Genomic DNA, 24,549 nt, shown 5'->3' with positions numbered 1-24,549 from the left:
CTGTGATCTGGGTCATGTGCAAATTTCGAAAGTATCTCTATGGAAGGCAATTCACAGTTGTTACAGACCGTCATTCACTTTGTTGGTTGACAGGTCTTAAGGATCCTAAAGGACGACTCGCCAGGTGGCCATTACGTCTTCAAGAGTATGACATTACCATAGTGTACAAAAGTGGAAGAAAACACCAAGATGCCGATTGCCTCTCAAGAAACCCTGTGCAAGATGATCAAGGCTTCGATGAAGATAGTGATCTCTCTGCTGAGCAGAAGAAGGACGCCAAGATATCTTGAATTATGGTTGCCTTAAATTGGTCAGAGGATGTGAAAGGACAATTTACGGCAGTTAATGGCTTACTTTGCAAGAAAAACTTTGATCCATTTGGAAAGAGATGGCTACCAGTGATTCCTAAACACATGCGCTTAGATATTCAACAGAAATTCCATAACACACCTAAGGCGAGACATTTAGGATTTATTAAGACATACGATAGAATCCGCAAGAGATTTTTCTGGCCAGGTTTATTTAGGAGTGTCCATCACCATATGTCGCACCGTCAAGAGTGCCAGAGGAGAAAGGCAGTTCCTCAGAAACCACCTGGCCGACTCATACCAATTCCACCAGCCGACCGCCTTTGCAGCGTGTTGGGATTGACCTCCTCAGATGATTTCCAACATCTGCTAGTGGCAATAGATGGATTATTGTTTGCACTGATTATGTGACATGTTATGCCATTACAAAAGCCATGAAAACAGCTGAAGTATCTGAGGTAGCCAAATTCATTGTGGAAGACATTGTATTAAAACACGGTACCCCAAGATCATTAATTACAGATTGATGGAAAGTTTTTCAATCTAATCTTGTGACAAGAGATAAACCGTCGGTTCAACATTACTCATTACATGACAACTGCCTACCATCCGCAAACTAGCGGGCTTACTGAACTCCTTAATAAGACCTTAGCCGACATGCTGTCAATGTTCGTCAATGTGCAACTGGGATGAGATGCTACCTTTCGTGACGTTTGCCTACAACACCGCCAAACAAGACACAAAAGGATTTACGCCATTTTTCCTGGTGCATGGGCGTGAGGCGACTACGACGATGGACACTGTGTTTCCGTTGCATCCTGATGACGTGGATGATGACTACATTGGCTAGGTGTTAACCAGAGCTGAGGAAGCTCGGCAGTTAGGTCTACTCCACACGCTGCAGGCTCAAGAGAATTATCACCACAGGTATGACACAAGCCACCGTCCCGTTGTCTACCAGCCTGGTGACCTCGTCTGGATCTTCACTTCTGTTCGGAAGACTGGTCTCTCTGATAAGCTCCTCAGGTGCTATTTTCGACCTTATAAGGTTGTAAGACAGTTGTCTGATGTTACTTATGAAGTTGAAGATTTCGACCCCCACAGGTACGGTCCACGTCCTTCGAATGAAGCCCTATAAGGATCCTGCAACCCAGGGTAAATTTGAAGCTCCAGTGACAGACAACAAGTGGAAAGGTGACGAAGAGCATAGCAGCAAAGGAAGTTCTAAGAAGATCACTGCCAGGACAAACATCAGTCATCGGGAGTCGGAGGATGAAGGGCCGATGACTTGTTCCCGGACTAGGAGGACATAACACCGAGACGCTGCTCTCTTAAGGAGGGAGCAATGTCGCAGAAGAAGCTGAGTAGCATTGTGGTGTATGATACTAAACTGTTGCATGGATGGTCGTGAGTTCAAAACTCAACTGAACTGTACAATTTTAATTTCTATATTCGGTTCGAGTACATTCTAGAAGTATCCACAAATTGTACTGGAATGTTCTGTAGCTGTTTATATACTGTATGTGTTCTGGCCAGAAGCAGTTCGCTCTATACTCTTGTATGTGCATGCATTGAATAAACCTTTGTTAAGTGAAGTTAGTGTTAGTCATTCATCTAATTACACCTTCTTCTATGTGACAATATGACAGTTTGGCTATGTATGTAAAAGCCAGTCAAATGTGATTTAAAAAGTGTTAAATGGCATACTTCACAATTTTTTTGAGAGTTATTCTACTTTAGTTTGGATTATGACATGTGTAATGCCACAATGATGCACACTGGACGCAATGTTGTCACTGTTTCTGCAACTTCATATGCTCCAACCACCCAACATGTCACCAAATGCTTTACTCATACTTTTAGTATTTTTCTTATATTACAATTTTAATTTCTTAGAGTACTATGACTGATAAAGACTTTGATTCAGTATTATAAGCAGTCATGAAATAATCTCTGTGTATTCTAAAATGATTTTTATATTAGCTGTGCTGATCTGCGAACTTAACCACCCCCCATAAATCTCACAACTTATTTTGACACAGTAACTTAATTTAATGGCAGGTAATACCCGAGTGCAGCTCTTTCTATTTTAATGCAAATAACCCAATTAACAACTGTGTGATTGATTCATTCACACACACACACACACACACACACACACACACACACAGAGAGAGAGGAGGGGGGGGGGGGGTTAAAATTTACACCTTATTTTGTTCCATTTCAACCATGGGCTGAAAGGTGTAAGAAACAACAAACATACAATAATTTTGACCAAACTAGCTAACAAGGATCTGTGTATTTAATTATCATTTTTCAGAACTTTTTAAATAATGAAACAGGTAGACTACTGCATCAATATTAAACACACAACACCTAGACAAATGACAGCTGTGAGCACAAACAAACACAAACTTGGACCACCACGAGGAACGGAACAGTGTAGGGGATCAACATCTCTCCCCCCCCAACATGCCTTGAAACCTACATTTAAGCTTCTGTGCAAGCAGAACTGACACAAGGTGCTGGTGATTGAAGATACTTTTTCAGGTAGCGGGAGTAGTACTCAAATCCTGAGATGGACGCATAGTAGCCTCTTCAGCAATTTTAAAACAAGGAAAGGAAGCATTGGCAATGTACAACACAAACTATTCGGTAATGCCTAGTGCAACTGCTTGATGAGAGTGGCCGTGCCATAAATTTAGTAGTAAAGGCCCATCCAACATCAGTAATTTAGGCAACCACTGTTCAGACCCATATGTTAAATATTACCATATTAAAGTATCTGTACAATATCTAGTTCGTGTATGTCATACACAAAAGACAAAAATTATTCTAAAGGTTATATTTTTCTAATTCTTATTGGCCATGTGTGTGCAAATGGAGATAGGACTGAACAATGACAACATTTGGTTTGGTGCATAGGTTGCGGTTTTGGACTGACCTGTAGCACACCCTATAGTCTAGTTTGGTTGGAAGGTAACTGACTGTGAGTAGTCGAAGACAGAAAATGTGAATAAGATGTTTTAGTAGTGGGGATCGATTAGTTGTAGCTTAGTTCAAGGCTTAGGTTAGTCTGAAATGTAACAGTTTGGTTGATAATTAATAACGATAACAAACATGACACGATAATATCTGTATTTTTATTACACATATTTTATGCAAACCAGGTTTCTATATGTGGTTTGTTCCCCCAGTTTGATGGTGTTATGGCTGACAGTAGATGGGTGGTATTGCTGCATTACATAGTTTCTCACATCAAATTGTACAGTAGACGACAACTAGTAAGTGCTCTGTTCATCAAACTGAAATATGGGATGAAGAGGAGGGTCACTGGAAGTGTCCGATTCCACCTGTCTCCTTTGACCCATGACATAATGGTGTTAAGGTGTGTGAAGTCACTACAGTGTGGAGTTTCCGAGTTGGTTGTCTTTGCAGATGTCATGTTGTTCTATTTGATGGTGCCGTCTGGTGGTGGATGTGGATGTAGTGAGTTTAACTGTGGTATTGGGTTCATTTGAGTTTTTCTTGTCATCATGGTAACGTGGTTTTGAATTTAGGTAGTTGATTTGATTACATGGGTTGTGGAAGTGTTTTCAGTGAGTTATTACGGTATTTTCTTGTTCGCATGTTTGACATTTTTTTTTTTAAATTCCCCCTTTGTTGGGTATGGATATAACAGGTAAGTTCATGAGTATATCATTACGTTCCGAGATGAGTTTCTGCACATGTATGTTAGGTTTCACATTTGTGGCAATAACATGATGTTGATGAGAGTCCCAGTGGCTCAGGCCACTCACTGTGTGTATGTGTGTGTGTGTGTGTGTGTGTGTGTGTGTGTGTGTGTGTGTGCGCGCGCGCGCGTGTGTGTGTGTGTGAGGGCACACACTCGTGTGTGGTGGCCAATGTAGGTGGTATTACCAGATGCTTTTTTTGGAAAGTAATTTTTATTTTGGTTTTATTTTACGGTAATCGTGATGTTTTGTGTGTTGCATATTTATGGTAGTTCGCTTGTGTTTTAATTGGGGAAGTGAATAGGGGGTATTTGAGTTTTTGGGGTTGGGGCCCACTTTTCAGAATTGTAGGTGATTGGGTTTTTTTTATGTTGGTGTAGCAGAATGCTGTGAATTAATTTTTTTGTATATTATTTGTTTTGGTGTGGTGCAGGGTTCTTTTATTGTTGTATATTTGGCTTTTACCTGCCCTAACTCCCCATTTTTCCATGGTCGTCCCATTAGTTACCCCCCCCCCCCCTTTTCGAGATGTTACTGTGTCATTTTAAATTTTGTTCACGTTTGTTGACGTGTGTATGTAGTGATGTTACTGTCATCTTGTATACCCTGAAAGTAGTCATTACCATCCTACTGATGACATTATGAGCCACAGCAGACGAGTGGAATCAGATGCTTCCATAATGTCAGAATATTCGATACTAGTTATTGGCTTTGACAAGTGAGAACTGAGACAATTGTTGTAAACAACATGACAATTCCTAAATGAAATTTTTGCTCTGCAGCCGAGTGTGCATTGATATGTAACTTCCTCGCAGATTAAAACTGTGTGCCAGATTGAGACACAAACTCAGGACCTTTGCCTTTCGCTGGTAAGTGCTCTACAGACTGAGCTACTCAAGACTAACTCAAGATCTGTCCTCAATGCTTTACAGCCACCATCTCCTACCTTCCAACTTCAGATCGTGACTTCGTCCAACACCAGTTAATGTGCCAAGAAGTTTCATATCAGTGTACACTCCGCTGCAGAATGATAATTTCCTTCTGGTGACATTCCCCAGGCTGTGGCTAAGCCATTTCTCCGCAATACTCTTCCTTCCAGGAGTTCTAGTCTTGCGAGTTTCAGAGGAGAGCTTGTGTGAAGTTTGGAAAGTAGGAGATAAGGTATTGGTGGATGTACAGCTGTTAGGACAGGTCGTGAGTCATGCTTGGGTAGCTCAGACAACAGAACCCTTGTCCACGAAAGGCAAACATCCCGAGGTCGAGTCTTGGCCCAGCACACAGTTTTAATCTGCCAAGAAGTTTCAACATGACAATTGTAAAGTGACATCAGTAGCATTTTCCCCCTCAAATGGACTAAGCTACAGATTAGACTGTCATCATAACCAGGGTTTTTCTTTAACATATGTTGGCTTTGTTCACTCACAACTAAACTGTCACCTTCCAATCCAATCTAGATCTTTGGCTAAGCTACAGATCAGAAACGTTATCACAACGGATATTTTGGTTTCGTATTTCTGGGCTTAGTGAACTAATAACAAGAATATAAAAATATGCACCAAAAGGTGATGTCACAGCAGCCATTAACATTACATCACCGGTCAAACTTGACTTGATATCAAATGTTCCTCTCAGCCCTAAATACTTAAGCATATTGAAAGCAGAATCCTAAAACTTTAAAGTTATATGTTTTCACCCTTGCCATTCTTTCAGTAGGCCTAAACAATCTTCATATGACAATGAAACTTTCCGGTCAAAACCGGTATGCATGTGACATCATATGCTACCAATATGTTCCAAAAAGTCGCATATAAAAGTGAAGAGTTTCCGAGCATCAAACCTTGGGTTCTATTGGTGATAGGACGGAAGGATCAAGGTTTTTGGACAGACCTTGAGGTAAGGAACATTTTTATAGAAGGATAGTCTTACTCTAACCATCCTACAGCGCAAGGCAACAATTTTAATATTACACTCTTCTTCCAGATTATGCAAATGGAGCCAATTGGTTGGTTATTTTTGCATGGCTGCAATTTTCACAATATGTTCTTAAGATCTTTATCCATTTCTGAGATACAGAGGTTCGATGTTACCCTCCCCATACACATAAAATATAAACATAAAATGCAGTATACATTGAAAACATGTGATGCACATGGAGAAATATTCTGTAAAATGTCTCCTATAATGAGGAGTATTTTGGGAACCCCATGGTGCAAGACTAAAGCACACAAAAAATGTTTGTGCACATAAAATCCAGTCAGAGGTGTAAAACTGGCTTTCATTATTCTGATTTCACATACGTAAACTACCTAAATTTAAAGTTTTTTTCATATAAGTGACACGTCCTACTGTAGCAGGGAAAAGAAGAAAACAAGCAGAGTTCCTATTGGAGTACAAAAAAGGTGAATATGCTCCTTTTTCTAAGATTCTGACTGAAAAGTAGGGTACCAGCTGCCTCAGTCCTCAGCGTTTTCAGGGCCTAAAAATCTTCCCAAAAACTAAGTGTAAGAAAAAACACAAGGTTATGCACCATATAATTAAGTAAATCACAATAACAATACATAATTCCATAATAGGGCAATTATAAATTAACTGCACTACATAATAAAGTGAATGGCCAATGGAACCAAGAATTAAACAGGTAAATTGATAATCAACGTGGGTTGTTAATAAAATAGTTACAAAGCTTGACATATATATGTTTGTGTGTGTTAATAAAGTCTGTTGCTTACTTAGTGTTCATTCTAATACTAAATGTAGCTCATTTGTCACACACTCAAATGACTCCTGAGCAACATAATAAAATCCTTTAACTTTACGTCATTTCACAACACTAGTTTTAAATTTATTTACTTGCACTGGTAGGCGTTTTCAGGTAATTTGCTGAAGTAGAGAGAGCTATGACATTTGTAGCTTTTATGGCTCTTTGCCAGCCCAATGTATGGGAAATTGGATGTCCATTTCTTGTGTTGTGGTCATGAATTACCCACCTTTGGTCAAATTTACTTAGGTTTTCTTTAACAAAGACAAGGCAGCTGTAGATATACAGGCTAGGTACTATCATTATATTTAGTTGTTTGAAATGATCTATATACGATTCACAGAGTTAAAAGTCCAGTGATGCTGCTGACAGCCTTCATTTGCCATGCAAGCACATTTTTAAGCCTATGAGACTAACTCAACTCCTTTTAAAAATGTGTATTAAATCAGTTACATTTGAACAATAATCTTCTCTAATACAAATAGGATTTGTTACCTGTAAAAAGGACTTAGTCAAGAGAACAAGATTAAATCAAGAGAAATATATTTTCTGCTCATAATAAAAACATAAATCTATACATACCTTTATTAATTTGTTGAGACTGAGTTGATGATCTGGCACATTCTGTAGGCAAAACTTCCACTGTTTGCTTTCCCCTTAAAGGTTCCAAAGTAAACGCAGGTACCAAACCATCTTGTACAACAGGATGCTGTTCACTTGATTCAGCTAAAAGTTCTACGGGATGTTTCCTGCTTCTTCGCTGTCGATCAACCACTTCCAATCCAGGCCAATTTTCAATTTTTGTTTCTACACTGGACTCTGGCTCCAATCTTTGTTGAGGCGGTACATGTTTGTGATTATTTGTTTTCTGGCCCTTCACCATCTGAAGCACAATCCGAATGCGTTCCAAGACTTTCGCTGCTTCTTGAAGGCTTGGTCCTCCTGTACTTGAGTCTACCCATTCTCTTGCTGCTGTTTCGGCTTCAGAAAATTTATGCAAGGAAAACAATGCATGTACCAAACGACGTCTCGCTCTTGCTCCATTGTGATTTACAGTATCGGTATCAGACGTGAGTTTGATTATATGTCGGCAGTCTGAAACAGTTAATTCATGCAACCCGAGTTCCACACAACATTCGGAGCGTGCTAGAAGAAACGATACAACTTTTTCTTTTGGAGTGCCTTTGTTCAGCGCTGAAAGCAAAAGTTGATCAAAAAGTTCCTTAGCATTAAACCAGTCTTTCCGACGTACGTACTCATGAGCCTGTAGCTCTGGATCATTCATATCTGACGCTAAAGGCCTAGCATTTGCCATACGAGTATCTTCTTAAACATCCCGTAACATGACAAAAGCGGTAAGATCAAATTAAGGCAGTAAATCCGCTGTCATAAATTTCAGTGTGTAATTATTTCTTGCGGATAACACAAACGTATACATTTTACACATTTTTTACTCCAAACAACACCAAATTAGTCACTGTGTGCCACCCACCATATCATCAAACCGAACCTTACCGCCATCTTGATCATATATACACTGATTCTCAAATACAAACTTGCCAAAGATAATCAGAGACAAAGTAGACATCTACACGCTAGTTTTGCATCTTCCCCTTCTACATATGCATTACAAAAAACTAAAAATCAATACCCATTAGTCATTGCTAGACTGACGCAAAATGCACATTGTTTGTTCTGTTCCATGCGTTACAGAGAATATTGATAGTACACGTAAAACTACGGGAGCAAGAAAGTACATGTCCCCATAGTCTACAGTACCAAAGATAAAATGTAAATATATTCAGATGAATACAATATGCTCTTCAGAGATCTTGTGCCAGTACGACTACAAACAAAGTAGATATTTATGTTTTCGTTCAACGTAGCATAACATCTCTGATGTATGTTTTGTATATAGTTGATATAGTTTATTGTTATGGCACTTCATTTGTTCACACTCTTCTATATTGCTGTGTCAATCTGTTTTATTTATCCAACGAGTGCGTTCGTTTATGCAGGACTAACTGTGGAAGAGCTTTTCAGTAGCTGGCTCGGTAGCGAGTTTGAAAATTTTGTTTTGTACCATATTCGACGTTCATCTATAACTATACTTTCCCACTCACTTTTACCGTTAGGTATGCGGTATTTGTCAATTTGCAACTGCCAAATCTCACTTTACATTGAGTAAATGTTTCTATTTTTTTTATTAGGTTATCTGGTGGGTTTATGTCTGTTTATCACTGAAGACCTGCATATGTTATTCTTTGAAGGAGGATACTTGTGGAACATTTTTGTAATTGCATCAGTACTGCTACCTATAGCAACAGCATGTATTATATGGACGTGGTGGAAAGACAACTGGAAACGACATCCAATTTGCCAGACGCTGAGGTTATTTGCTACCGAAAATACAGCCTGGGAATCTGTAGCATCAGATATAAACTTGGAATTTAGAAGGTATTCAACAATCTTAATGTTAACGTATAATATCATCGCTACACAGTGCAATCGTATACAATAATTTCTGATTGCTGACTATGACAAATATAGTGGCGATCTAAGGCCTCTTATAAAATGCTATAAACTACTGCCCGCCTTTAGAAGAAACTCGCAAAGGATCACCTTGAATGAAGTATATGTGGCAATGGGTTCTAAATTTAATTCATTTCTAAGTAAATTTATCTCTGCCATAACCTTTGTTTCCCCATAGAAACTGCATTATAGCACAAGTAGTAGAAACCTTGAGTAGCAAAGTCATTATCATGAAGCAGAAAGTCAAAACTGTACAAAATGGTCATAATAAGCACAGATGTCAAATTGCTTTCAGATTGTATAAGATATTTATCTTTTTTGACAAGTGTTATGTATATAAAAAAAGATTAACATGTCATATCAGAGATTTACAATTCTGAAAATAAAATAAAAACAATATGAAGTGTAGTTAAAAGGAAAACAGGAAACTCCATCAGGGAACAAGATGATCTTGTATTTAAAGATATGATTAAATGGCCCATGACCCTAAACTTAAAACAAGTCTAACAATCAAGAGCACCCGTTTTATAACGGAAATACGGAAGCGTCCGATCCCACCCGTCGGCTTTGACCCATGACGTCACAAATATGGCGGAAACGACCATAAACGACAATTCCAATATGGCGGATATAAAATCGTTGCATACGTATCATAAAGACGAAAATACATCAAAAAACAAACACACACACGTTTCACAAAAAGCCTAACGACTAACGGGGCAAGCGTGGGAAATTGGGGGTTTTTGGGTGGGGAGAAACTAAATATAAACAAATGTAGCCACCCGCCCCCATACAAAACGACGAAAAAAATCGGCATCACAAAACTCACCAAATACCACAAAATACAATATTATCTGGAATCGGACACTTCCCTTGACCTATATAGATCTAGAGCAGCTCCCGATCCCATAAATTGGGATCGAACACTTCCCTTGACCTATATAGCTCAACAGCAGCTCCCGATCCCATTTCCCAATACAAAAATCAAAATGCACCGCCAAACATTACGAATAAACACTTCCCTTGACCTACATAGATCTACAGCAGCTCCCGATCCCATAAATTGGGATCGAACACTTCCCTTGACCTATATAGCTCAACAGCAGCTCCCGATCCCATCTCCCATTACAAAAACCAACATAATCCACCAAACATTGAGATTGAACACTTCCCTCCAACTATATAGCTCAACAGCAGCTCCCAATCCCATAAATTAGGATCGACCACTACCCATGACCTATGTAACTCAAAAACATCTCCCAATACCAATACCAACCTTCACAGCCACAAATTTCAATGAAACACTTCCCTATACCCCAATACGTAACACATACGCCAAAAACAAAAAAAATGAGAACTTACCACAAGAAAGTTCCAGCCCCACAAACTAGATTTGCCACCGCAAACACACACATAAACCATCGAAAAAATACTAAACCAAAAGAAAAACCCAACCCACCCACACCTCAACCCCCCCCCCCCCGCGACCCCAAAATAAAAAAGCCACAAACAAAAACCAAATGCAACATAAAAAACATCTCAATCACTACAACTCAACAAAAACTTCAACAAAATAGATCCTCCACAACTAAAACAAAAAACAAACACACTCGCCCCCTCCCCCCCTTTAACAAATACTAGACAACAAAATAAACCATCCACCCCACCCTGAGCCACACCCACTCACCCACCCACCTACCCAGACCACCCTAACTAACCACTTTCGACCTATACATTTTACCCACAGCCCTTAAGAAAACCCAAACAATACAATAGCCCTCTAGGACACACTTCTACCAACAGTACTCATCTAAATGAGACTGAAAGTTGGAAGGTGCACCTCTTACCCCTCCCAAGAACTGACTTAACCGCCCCCCACATCCCCTCTATTGTATTAGTACAAGCCCCTGTCTCATAATTCTTAAACTCTAAACTATGGTTCACTACTAAATGATTAAATCCCCTCTCACCCAACCCCATATAAGAAGAAAAAGCATCAGAAACTATTGTGGACCCCAGCTCTATATATTCCTCGATTAACCCCACTAACTCAGCCTTGAACCTCCCTTCCACAACCCTAAAAACACATTCGGAACCCCCACCCCCCGGAACAACAGCCCCCCCACACCCAAAGACCAGCCACAGACTTCCCCCTCCCATACTTCCTTTTCCCAAACTGTGATTCGTCCACCTCCACAACAACCCCATGCCGCCCCCCCCCCCCCCACCTTACCCCTGTACTTAATAAATTCCGCACACTTCATGGCAAAAGGAATACAAATCTAAAACGCTCCTCTCACTCACACCAGTCTCATGCGCGCAAAAACTCTGTGGGGATCTATAACAAAAATAATACGTAACAAGCACAATCTCACGCATGCCCAACCTAGACTTCTCGAACCAGGTACCGCGCCGTATGGAATGCCATATGTCATCTTTGCGACAGCGCCACATATAACCATCCCTGGTCCGAGAGGCCGGAACTTTAACCAATTTCATTGGTTCACGGCACACACCGCACTTCACCACCTCGGCAATTAAGCCAAAAAGCTGTAGGAACTTAATCAGCTCTAAAGCTGTGTCCCCCATCATAGCCCTCAACTGAGAACTATTGATCTTGTCTTTCATATCCATTCCTGAACAAAAAACCACAACCAATTAAACTTAATAACAAAACCACCCGACGTACAGCAATCATCACTACATTAACCTTCAAACAAAACCACAAAACTGTTACCTCACTGATACAAATTCCGCTTCAAAAATACGCAAGCAGCACTCGCCACTGAGCAACAGCAAACTGAGCCCAATACACCAAACAAACGAAAACCCTGAACATACCACCAGAGGGCACAACAAACCACAACACGACGACACCTACAAACAAGCCACACTCACAAACCAAACTCCGCGCCGTAATGACGTCACACACCACAACAACCTTACGTCACGGGTCAAAGCCGACTCGTGAGATCGGATGCTTCTGTCGACGCTTTATAGCTTATGAGGAAAGGGAAAGGCTGGACTTAAGGTATACTGTATTTTAATATTTTGGAAGATGAATAGTGACTTGTAGGTAGCCATAAAAACTGTCATCTCTGACCGTGTTGAAAACCTGTATAATGCAGATTTTCAAATCATTTTCTTGAAAGGAACTCAGCTATCTTCACTACAGGTTTTTCTTTACCTGAGAACTATGGATTGGCCACCCCTCTCCCCCCCCCCCCCCCCCCCTGCCGCAGGTATGGCCACTCCTGCTAACAGTTACTTTGTAAGCAAACTGGGAAAGTTCGTATAGTCAACTCAGAAACGAAAGGTCAATCCAATACATGTACCCCATGCATTCAGTCAGTTCAAGATTTATCATTCCCAGAAGAATATTAAAAATTATATTCTTCTGATTTAGCTACTATACTTGGCCATATGTTTAATTCATCACTTTCACAAGGAACGTATACAGGCAAACTAAAGTATGCTTATTTTCCTTCAAATGAAGGAAGACAGATATTAATAACTATCAAGACATTTTGCTATTGACTACCATCTATAAAATATTTGAAAAGGTGATGTATGTAACAATGGCTGAGTAGGTCTACATCCCAAAATTTAAGATTCTGACTCTGTCACATTTTGGATTGCAGAAGGCCTTCTCTGCTGAACATGCCATCTACTATTTCACTGATCATGCATGAAAATATGAAAAGATTTCAACTCTTTTTGTGGTCTGTCTAAGGCATTTTGTTGCACAACATTATGTTGGAGGAGCCTGAAGGTATATGGGGTCATTCCATGTAAATTCAACCAATTTGAGAAAATGTTCCAGCTGATAGTCTCAGATTTGGCTGAAATTTTGCACACCAATGCTACCAAGTGTGGAACACTCATGTACAAAATTTTAACTTCTCCTGCCAATTAGTTCCAGAATTATGGCTTGTGGAAGAAAGTGGTGTGACCCAGAAATTGCAACTTGCATCTGGCAATCTATCTTCAGACGCAACTTCAGGTTTTAATAACTTTGGAATTATTCCACACAGGCCAGTGAAATTTTTACAACCCAGTAACATCCACTTAGAGAACACACTCTATTAATCAAAACACCAACAACATATTTCTGAGGGAAAGAAAAAATTTTCAAAATGTTATTAAAAATGTAATACTTTAAAAGGTACATATTGTAGGTGCCCTCTATGCCAAATATAATTCACTCAAAAAGGGTATAATTTTTTTGTGGTAAGCTTAATGTGGCCTAAACACACACAGAGCTCATCTTGCCCATATCAGTCACACAAACAGAGTTACATGCACACAAAGATACAAAAATTTGAAAAATCACCTGAAAAACATGGATTTTCTAAGTGTGGTAGCACAAAAGGGACAAGTGATATCCAAGCCAAATTTCAAACACTGCAAACTAGACCATAATATAATATCTGGCAAAATTTAAACTTGTTATTGCAAGGCATTTGTGTACAATAAAAGTTGACAGAGATGTATTTGGTTATGTTTCTTTTAACACAATTTAGCAAGTAATTGTGATGATGCAGACAGCTTGTTTCAGATAAAGCTGCAGCAATTGTTGGGAACCATTAGGCAACAGAAAGTTAAACAATGGTAGTTTTCAGGGACAGAATGAATCATTGTTAGGCAGGAAAAACAAAGGAAACAAGCAATGTGGAAAGTCAGTATGCAGGCAGAAGTGTGTACTAGTGGTGCTTTTGTTCAAACAAGTTGCAGTATTGGTATAGCACAAGCATCTGAATGTCATAAAACAACACATGGAACAAAATGTGGCATTCGCTTTGTACTGTATGATCTGGATGAATTGGACCAAGATTTGTTGCTATGGAGATCCAGGATACACCCTGTGGGCACAAGAAGTACAGTTCCAGGAAACTTTAGTGTTTGTTATCATCATATGAAAGTGTTTCTGGATAAGTATTCTGTCCTACAAAGAAGTTGTTTTGATCAATTTCAGAATCATAAGAAGACAGTGAAGTGCAGCCTCAGAGAAAGTGATATAAAATCAGTATTGAAATTGAATCAGCGCATGGGACTTAACATGAAACCAGGACAAAAGTTATGTTCCAGGTGTGTTACACTGCTAAAAAATGAAAAATATTCTGATAATTTACATGACAGTGACGAAGAGTATCAGCCACCTACAACCTGTGTGGATGAGCAATTAAATACTTCAGTGACTGCTCTTGGTTTGTCTCCCATGAAGACATACAAATTTGGGAAAAGAGACAGGCCCAGCTACAGTAGAAGAAAACTACAAGAAGCTCAAATGGAATTAAAACACAAAATAGCTGACACACTAATGGTGGAAGAGGAAGAACTATCTGCTCCAAAGAACCAGAAATCATGCCAGAAATGTTCTGATTTGGACAAAATTGTGCATGATTTGAAAGAAAAATGTGCCATATCCACATTCCAGAAAAAAAGTACCTATTCTTACCCTTGCACCTTCTAGCTAGTCTATTGACTACACTGCAAAGGAATTCAATGTTTCTACATATATGGTAAAACAAGCTAGAAAAATAAAAGCAACCCAAGGAGTGCTTCTACAACTTCAGCAGGCTCAGGGTAAGCAATTGAGTTCAGAAATAAAGGTGCTAGTGTCGGAGTTTTATGAAAATAATGACTACAGCCGAATAATGCCTGGAAAAAAAAAGACTATGTAATGGTAAAAATGGGAAATGTACATGTACAGATGCAAAAGAGACTGTTGCTATGCAACATATCAGAACTATATGTAGAATTCAAGGAAAATATCCCAATACCAAAGTAGGTTTATCATCTTTTTTCAATCTTCGGACAAAATGGGTTGTGCCTGTAGCTGCAAGGGGCACACACAATGTTTGTGTATGTGAGACCCATCAAAATGCTAAGCTGATGTTTGCTGCTATAAAGGATTCTGGTCTGGATTATAAAGGTGCAATGAAGCTGTTAGTGTGTGACATCAGTTCCTACCAGTGCATGATACACAGGTGTGAAAAGTGTCCTGGTACGGAAAATCTTGCAGAACACATGAATCACAAACTGTATGGTGAACTCCTTATGGATGACAATGAACTTGTTTCTTATAAACAATGGACAGACATGGATCGCAAAAGTCTTGAAACAAAGCAAAGTACAGTGGAAGATTTTGTTGAAATGTGTTGTCAGAAAACGGACAAACTGACCACACACAGCTCCACAGCAACAGCACAGTCGGCTTATCTCCAGTTTTGTAAGGATAATTCGAAACAAGATGAAATTATAGTAATACTATTTTCTGAAAATTATGTATTTGTAGTTCAAGATGCCATCCAAGGATATCATTGGGACAACAGACAAGCAACTCCAGAATGAAATTTTCACTCTGCAGCGGAGTGTGCGCTGATATGAAACTTCCTGGCAAATTAAAACTGTGTGCCCGACCGAGACTCGAACTCGTGACCTTTGCCTTTCGCGGGCAAGTGCTCTACCATCTGCGCTACTGAAGCACGACTCACGTCCAAGTTTGGAAGGTAGGAGACGTGATATTGGCAGAAGTAAAACTGTGAGTACCGGACGTGAGTCGTGCTTTGGTAGCTCAGATGGTAGAGCACTTGCCCGCGAAAGGCAAAGGTCCCGAGTTCGAGTCTCGGTCGGGCACACAGTTTTAATCTGCCGGGAAGTTTCAGACAAGCAACTCTCCAGCCATTTGCGATTTACTATAGAGGTGAATCAGGTGATGTGTCTGTCATGAACGTATGCGTTTTTAGTTACTGTTTAATTCATGATGCCATTGCAGTTCATGCCCACATTCGCACTGTCATGGCATATGTGAAAAACAAGCTGCCTCACATACATTTTGCGAAATACTTCAGTGATGGGGCAGCCAGGCAGTACAAAAACTGTAAAAATCTCAAAAATTTATGCATGCATTACCATGATTTTCAGATTCACACAGAATGGAATTCTTTTGCAACAAGTCATGGTAAAAATGTATGTGATGGTATTGGAGCTACCATTAAGTGCATGGCATCACAAGCTAGTCTGCAGCACCCTAAAGAAGGTCACATTCTAACACCTCTTCAATTATTTACCTGGGCACAGAAAAATATCTCTGGCATACAATCATTCTATGTTTCGGAAGATGAGGTGAAATCAGTCAAAGAGTTGCTAAAAAGCAGACTAGAACACGTAAAAACTGTTGCAGGCACAAGGACCCATCCAGCGGACTCTGACAATGTGCAGATGAGTAGACTGTCCAGTTATAACTATAGGTTCATGCACAACATGTGCCTTCATAGTGTGTCTGACTCAGGATTCAGAAGCAAAAGCAGCAACATACAACCAGGTTGCTATGTTATTGCTGTTTATGATGACAAGTGGTACTTAGGATGTGTTGCAGAGTGCTGTGAAGCAGAAGGTGATGTATTTGTGAACTTCATGGCACCATCAGGATCAGCAAGATCATTTCATTGGCCACGTTTGGCAGACAGGTGTTGGATTCCTTTTGAACATATTCTTATGACAGTTCCAGTTCCTACCACAGTGTCGGGAAGACAGTGCAATTTGCCACTTAATGTACAGAGTACAGTAGCTAAAGTGTGGAAGAACTTCTGTTCGAAGCACAATTGACTGGTTTGTAGCAGTTAAGGTGCAGTAAACATTAATTATAGGATGTGTTAATCTGTCTAAATGTTGTTGCTTAGTGATTAAACAGGTGAGAGGATAAGAAGAGGCAGAACAGTTTACGATATGTTTTTACAAAATTGTGTTGTGGAACAATGGCCACATCACCAAATACATCTGTCAACTTCCATTCTACACAAATGTCTTGCAATAACATGCTGAAATTTTGAGATATATATCATTATGGTCTAATGATGCAGTGTGTGAAATTTGGCTTGGATACCACTTGTCCCTTTTGTGCTATCACAGTTCGAAAATCCATGTTTTTCAGGTAATTTTTCAAATTTTTGTATTTTCGTGTGCATATAACTCAGTTTTTGTGACTGATATGGGCATGATGAGTTCCGAGTAAGTTTAGGCCACATTAAGCTTACCACAAAAAAAATTTATATCCTTTTTGGGTGAATTATATTTGGCATAGAGGGCACCTAGAATATGTACCTTTTAACATATTACATTTTTTTAAATCATATTATGGAATTTTTTATTTTCAATCAGAAATATGTTGTTGGTGTTTTGATTCATGGAATTTGTTCTCTAAATGGATGTTACTGGGTTGTAAAAATTTCACTGGACTGTGTGGAATAGTTCCAAAGTTATTAAGACGTGAAGTTGGGTCTGAAGATAGATTGCCAGATGTGTGTTGCAATTTCCGGGTCACACCACCTTCTTTCTCGAGTCATAATTCTGGAACTAATTGGTAGGGGAAACTAATACTTTGTACACGAGTGTTCCACACATGGTAGAATTAGTGTACTGAATTTCAGTCAAATCTGAGACTATGAGCTGGAGGAGCCCCTGGTTGAACTGATATGGAATGACCCTGTGACTTTCAAGGTACAATGAGTGAGGCATTCATTTCATATTTGACTGATAGGAATCAAATGACCATGTTAGCTATATCATGCAGCTCACATGATGAATCTAAAAGTATTGCTAATGTTCTTGCTGTATATAAATGACTTTCCAATTTATACTGATAAAGCAGAAATAGTTCTCTTTGCTGATGATGCAGGCTTTGTAATCAGGCCCAACAGAGCTGGAACCACAGAAGGACAATAAAAGAAATATTCTATATACATACCCCACAAGCCACCACACAGTACGTGGTGGAGGGTACCACATAGCACTACTAGTCATTTCGTTTCCTGATCCACTTGCAAATAGAGTGAGGGTAAAAGCGTTTATGTATAATCCTCCATATGAGCCTTAATTTCTCTCATCTCATCTCTGTGGTCCTTATGTAAAATGTACACTGGTAGCTGTATAATCATTGTGCAGTCTGCCTCAATACTGGTTCTCTAAATTTCATCAGTAGTGCCTCATGAAAAGAATATTGTCTTCCCTCCAGGGGTTCCCATTGGAGTTCATGAAGCATCTCTGTAGCACTTGCGTGCTGCTCAAACCTAGCCAGTAACAAACCTGGAAGTGTGCTTCATAATTGCTTCATAGTCTTCCTTTCATCCAACCTGGTTGGGATCACAAACACTTGAGCAGTACTCAAGAATGGGTCACAATAACGGTCTTCTGCAGTTAAAGTTAGCAGTCATTTTTTCTAAGTCATCTTGCATAGTCCTACAGTCACTCGATATTAGAGCTTCCCATACAACACAACATCATCAGCACACAGATGTAGATTGCTGCTCACCATTTCTGTCTAATCATTTATACCTACAAAGAGAGTATAATAGTAGTCCTATCCCACTTCCCTTACTCCTGATGGGACCATTGTCTCTGATCAATGCTCACTGTTGAGGACAACATACTCAATTCGATTACTTAAGAAGTCATGGAGCCAGTCACTTATCTGAGAACCTAGTCCATAAACACGTTCTTTTGTCAAAAGTTTCCAGTGGCGCACTGTTTCAAATGTTTTCCGGAAATTTAGGAGTATGGAACCTGCCTGTTGCCCTTCACCCATGGTTCACAGGATATCATGCAAGAAAAGGACAAGCTGAGTTTCACACAAATGATGCTTTCTAAATCCATGGTGATTTGTGGACAGAAGCTTTCCTGTCTCAGGGAAGTTTATTATGTTTGAACTAAGAATGTGTTCGAGAATTCTGCAGCAAAGTGATAAGGATATTGGTCTGTAATTACATGTTTTATGTACAATGGCAGCACTACACACAGTTAGATATATTTAACATGCGGCCCTTTGCTAGTAATTTATGAAGATGCTCATGTTTGCTAAATGAAAGATGTCAGTAAAGGAAAGTATATGCAGTTTGTGCCTTCTTCACAATTTTAATTTCTAACGGAAGCTTTATAAATTTATTGGGCCTAAACCCTATAGAGACTATAATCTGTCTACAAATTTCACTTCATAATTGACAAAATGTTTCACTTTATATACTCTTGTGACTCCAATTTTGAGACTTTCTGACATTGTAGAGGAGAATGGCCAAGAGTCGATAAACTTGAGTTGACCTTTTCCCTGTGCTCACTACTGGCTCTTTCCACATCAAATAAATGCAAATAAATAAATAAACTATAGGTCACTCCACACCAAGTGGACTAGTGAGCCCTACCTGACCATCTCCAATAGCAGTATAATTTTGCACCAGTGCTCCTTGTAGAATGTGTGCAGGCCAGCTATGCTGGCCATCATGAGGTAGGTTTTCTATAATCACTTCAGACAAATGCCAAAATGGTTACTTTATCAAGGCCACAGCAAAACAGCTGTCCTGTCCTTGTGAAGCATACTTATGTTTTGGTGTATATCTATATTTTGAGCTAAGAGTATCAACAATGTAGGAAAAGACAGGCTGCTACTTCCTATAAAGAAGATGTGTTAAGTTGCAGACAGGCACAATTAAAAGATGCTACATAAAGCTTTCAGCCACAGCCTTACTTACAAAGGCTGTGACCGAAAGCTTTATGGAAATGTCTTTTAATTGTGCATGTCTGCTATGTAAGGTGTCTTCTTTACGGTAAGTAGAAATCTGCCTTTTCCTACATTGTTGATTTTCCTACCTGGAGTTTCCATTGTTAAGTTTTGACTTATTGATTCATGTTATGTTATCATGATAATTACTGCATCATTTGGGGATGATCCTTGGATGAATAAAGAGAGAGAAATAAATAAATAAATAATATTAATTGCCCTTCAGAAGTTATGCAGAAAAGTTACGCTTGTTATCAGTTCTAGTAAACTTCAGCATTTATGTGTTAATATTCTGAAAGTTATTGGTATGTAAACATGCTATCCAAAAAATTGTACATAAAATTTGCGCGTACTTTGCTCTACTATTAATAAATATTGTCTCCTTTTTCATTGGAAAGCTCAGGTGTTTTTGTACTACAAAAGGTTTTGTTTGTTTTGAAGACCATCCTAGCTGAAACTAGAACTGTGAAACATTTGCAAACTATCATTTTAACATGTGTATTTTGTACAAGAAATATATAAACATTTGTATTGTATTTACATTCTTTAATCTGGCCATGAAGCACAGCTTTTCCAAAAAATTATAGTTTTTTGCATAACAATCCATTTAATACATTTTTGCTGCAATGTACGTTGTCCTCAGAGAAAGATAAAACCCTACAGTCTGCAATTGATGATGCATGTCAGCACACACAGTGATGCTCAGTTCGTCAGCACACTTGATAGTGGCGACATGTCTGATCGCTGAAATAATGTGTCTGTTCAATGCTGTAGGCGGGCAGTACACCCGAGGACTGTTTGATCTGAAATGGAATAAACCTTCCTGGCAGATTAAAACAGTGTGCCAGACCGAGACTCGAACACGGGACCTTTGCCTTTCACGGGCAAGTGCTCTACCATCTGAGCTACCCATGCACGACTCACACCTCGTCCTCATAGCTTTAGTTCTGCCAGTACCTCGTATCCTACCTTCCCCCAGGCTGTGGCTAAGCCAAGTCTTCGCAATATCCTTTCTTCCAGGAGTGCTAGTTCTGCAAGGTTCGCAGGAGAGCTTCTGTGAAGTTTGGAAGGTAGGAGATGAGGTACTGGCAGAACTAAAGCTGTGAGGTTGGGGTCTGAGTCATGCATGGGTAGCTCAGATGGTAGAGCAGTTGCCCGCAAAAGGCAAAGGTCGCATGTTCGAGTCTCGGTACAGCACACAGTTTTCATCTGCTAGGAAGTTTCATATCAGCGCACACTCCGCTGCAGAGTGAAAATCTCATTCTTGAAATGAAATGTTTGCAGATCTCCTGTTTCCTTTACTCACATTTCTTTCCCTGATTACAACATTCTGTAATGGCACTTTCCTTTTATTGTTTGACATATTAGTGTTAGGAGGTCATACTGGTCTTTTGCTAAGAGATGAGAAAAGACAGACTTTTCAAGATGCCATACACATTTTGTGAAATCGTGTGGACAAAAGTACAAGAACATTTCATTAGACAAAAAGATACTGAGGTTCATTTATTGTAAGAGCAGCAGTACAAGGATTGCATAAGAAGACAGTAAAATACTGAGCCTTTGAAACCAACAGTGCCATTTTGTGAAGCTCATTTAGGAGAGGAGGAAAGGAAAGGAAATGATAAAGAGATAATGTGGGAGCATGTAAATGTCCCAGGATTGCAGACTAAGAGAGAGAGAGACAGATGGTAGTTAACTTTTGCTCTTCTGTTGTTGTCCTTTTGTTTTGAATCCTGTTCAGGTTTCTGCTTCCATAGTTTACCCTCTTTCAGAGGCACAGAATGAAAGAACTCTGGTTCAGACTATTATTTGCTGTTTTTGATGTGTGTTTTAGGTGCTACCATTTACCTGTTCCTGCCCTTGTGTGGAAACTTCTAATTGCTCCCCTGCTACTAATTTTGATACATCCTACATATAAAGACTACTTACATGTGTGTGGTCCATTCTGTTCTAGTGAGAGCAGCTAAAATGACTAACTCATTCCATTACTTGAATTCTGCAATATGATCCATCCTCTTCCTTTTGAATTTCATGTCTGCTCTCCGCTTCACTGGCTATTGCAGCTATTTTTGTTTTTCTACCTTAAGTGAACTGCAAACTAAAAAAAAACTCATTCACTGAAAAAGATTTGCTTTTTTTAATCACCAGATGCTGCTAACATTATGAATAGATAACATTCATTTTAATATTATTTACTTGAATACACTTTTTCTTATGAATGTTTTTGTTGCAACACCTCTAGCACATAGTAAGACAAATGCAAAGACAGCATAACACAAATTACACAAAAGTGAACATCCACAAGGAAATTCCATAAGATGCAAATAACATACAGTTTCAAATCAGAAAAGGAAGACATACAAGGAAACCTTCCATTATGACCCAAAAATAGGATTCAAAAGCCGTGAAGAAAATTAAACAAGTGAATGAGTGCAGTGCAATTTCTATCCCAGCTTCTGATAACATGAAAGGAGAAGCAGTTGTGATGAGAATGTGAAACAAGGGAAAAAAGTACTGACAGTAATGCCTCAAATATGCCATTCTTAAGCAAAACTGTCGTTCATTCTGTGGAAATGAAAGGATTGAAAAGTATTGTCTACTTGTAATGACTACAATATAACTACCTGTGTTTTGTCAACAAAAGCGGAAAGTGCCTGGTGAATGAGGTTTTAAGTTTTCAGACAACTTAAGACAAAGAGGAACCAAAGTAACAAGAAGATATTACTATAGGGGAATATGGGACAGAATTTCTATGCAGTACTTCACAGTTGGTGCATTTTGCTCATAGTTTATTTTGTGGTTGTTTCACAGTAATGATGACTTCAGGCTATCATAACATTCATATGAGAGTTGTATCAATGTGTAACTGTTAAAACAGACAGCTACATTAAATATTACATTATTTGTGGGTGAATTTGACTCGGTGGGAAATTTCATTTCATCTTGAAGTCTGTTGGAAAGTTTAATAATGCTTTTAAGATAGATCCTGCGCACCTTGCATCAACATGTCTTCTGATACAGTTGCTCATTGGCTCTTGCTTAGCTAAAAATTGAGGGTCGCATAAATAGGGCAAAATCAGAAGGACATTGAGACTAAAAACCATCACCATGGAACAACTTGAAAAAGTTGAATATTGGTTAGGCATTGAATTTAGATGAAATGAGGCTGATGAAATAAATTAAACACTTTGAGATAAAATATGGATCACTGCTTTTATAAGTACTCCCATTTTGAAATTGACCTACAAGTTAACAGATGCCAAATATGTGTCATTGAATATATCTTCAAGCCATTTTAGACTCTTACTGTGATAACTCGAGGTTGCAGTGGGGAGCTTCCTACACCATATACTATTGCCTTTACATTCCTGGTGCAATGTAGCAAGCATTCCCACTAACTGGTGCTATTAAACCATTATTGGAAAAATTTCTAGGCAGACACAGATCAATACCCTTCATCTTGGTTTTAATGAAATAGTTTAGATAAGGCTCACCAGTCTCACCTTGACCCATGAGGTGAGGATAAACAAGTGACCAGTTCTACATCACCATCCTCTCTGTAGCAGTTGGGATTGCTTCACGTAACTTCCAGATTGGTACTACTAATCCGGAAACATGCACCATTTCCAGAATCCACATAACGCCCAACTAGCACCCTTCGACTTCATCAGAAAGCATGGCTAACAAAGGGAACCTGCCATAGGTCGCTCACTGACACAGTGGCTGTGGTGACTTGCTTGGTGAAAAGAGGATGAAAATAACGAGACACTTATTTTATCTTAGGTGCAACATTCAGTAGTTTCTGACAAAATGACAAAGTTTTGATGCTACTTCATCAGTTTGTATACACAGCATTAAACCAAGTGAGTCGGTAGCACAATTTCGAATTTTTGCACTCCATGTTCAAATACAATTGTATGTCTCCCTCCCCCCCCCCTTGTCATTGCGTAATTATGTAACATCAATGACATCAATATTTTTTGTGACATTAAGAAATACATCATATTAAAAATAGATTTTATAGTCATTGATCTTATATATTGAATGGTAATTGGAAAAAAGGATGTTTCATTGTTTGCTTGGATTTCTTTTTTTTTTTTATATATATATACTTTAGGAGAACCAGTGCATACTGTAGGGTGATATGTATGATAAAAACATTCAAAGCATAAAACTTCAGATTGCCACGAGCAGTGTGTGGAGCCGCATATGTGACAGTCACATTTTTTAAAAGTGAGTATCATTAGGAAAAGCAACCTCATTAACATTGCTATATGAGACTGTGGCACTTCTGTGATTTTTTGCCTGTCAGTAAAAGTATATGGCCAAACCAGGCCATAATATAAGGAGGGGTACCTTTGCTCATCCCATGAGACAGCAACTTTGCCCAGAAACTGATTCATAGTTATTTTTTGTGAGCTTTCTGGATTGTATGGCTGTTGCATACGTATTAAGATGCCATTCTGTTAATTGGTGTTAGTCTTGTTGTATTGTAGGAGTTTCCAAGAGCAATTAGGCTGCATCAGCCACTGCCCACTGCTGCTATGCTTGTGTATCACAGGGTTTCCCAAACTGTGTTCCACAGAACACTGGTGTTATTTTTGAAAAAAAAAATGTGATTTAAAAATGAAGTAATCACTGAATAAAACAAGTTTTCACATTTTT

The 24,549-nt window shown here is 39.0% G+C and overlaps 2 protein-coding genes across 3 annotated transcripts in view; one reads left to right on the top strand and one right to left on the bottom strand.

The window, feature by feature from the left end:
* Positions 1 to 8,304, bottom strand: part of LOC126175761 (probable helicase with zinc finger domain) — a 166,564-nt gene extending 158,260 nt beyond the window's left edge. Inside the window, exon 1 of the mRNA XM_049922733.1 lies at positions 7,383 to 8,304. Within this exon, the coding sequence (XP_049778690.1) occupies positions 7,383 to 8,085 (703 nt within the window). The 5' untranslated portion in view covers positions 8,086 to 8,304. The remainder of the gene's footprint in view (positions 1 to 7,382) is intronic.
* Positions 8,305 to 8,634: 330 nt separating this feature from the next.
* Positions 8,635 to 24,549, top strand: part of LOC126175758 (E3 ubiquitin-protein ligase TM129) — a 43,558-nt gene continuing 27,643 nt past the window's right edge. Inside the window, exons 1-2 of one of the 2 annotated variants that reach the window (XM_049922728.1) lie at positions 8,635 to 8,935; positions 9,011 to 9,257. In XM_049922728.1, coding sequence (XP_049778685.1) covers positions 8,737 to 8,935; positions 9,011 to 9,257 — 446 coding nt within the window. In that variant the 5' untranslated portion in view covers positions 8,635 to 8,736. The remainder of the gene's footprint in view (positions 8,936 to 9,010; positions 9,258 to 24,549) is intronic. The other variant, XM_049922726.1, reaches the window with a different exon arrangement.

The sequence above is a fragment of the Schistocerca cancellata genome, chromosome 3, assembly GCF_023864275.1.
Source record: "Schistocerca cancellata isolate TAMUIC-IGC-003103 chromosome 3, iqSchCanc2.1, whole genome shotgun sequence".
In the NCBI taxonomy this organism is placed as follows: domain Eukaryota; kingdom Metazoa; phylum Arthropoda; class Insecta; order Orthoptera; family Acrididae; genus Schistocerca; species Schistocerca cancellata.
Note: the sequence above shows the minus strand (reverse complement) of the source record. Positions and strands in the feature narration are given on the sequence as shown.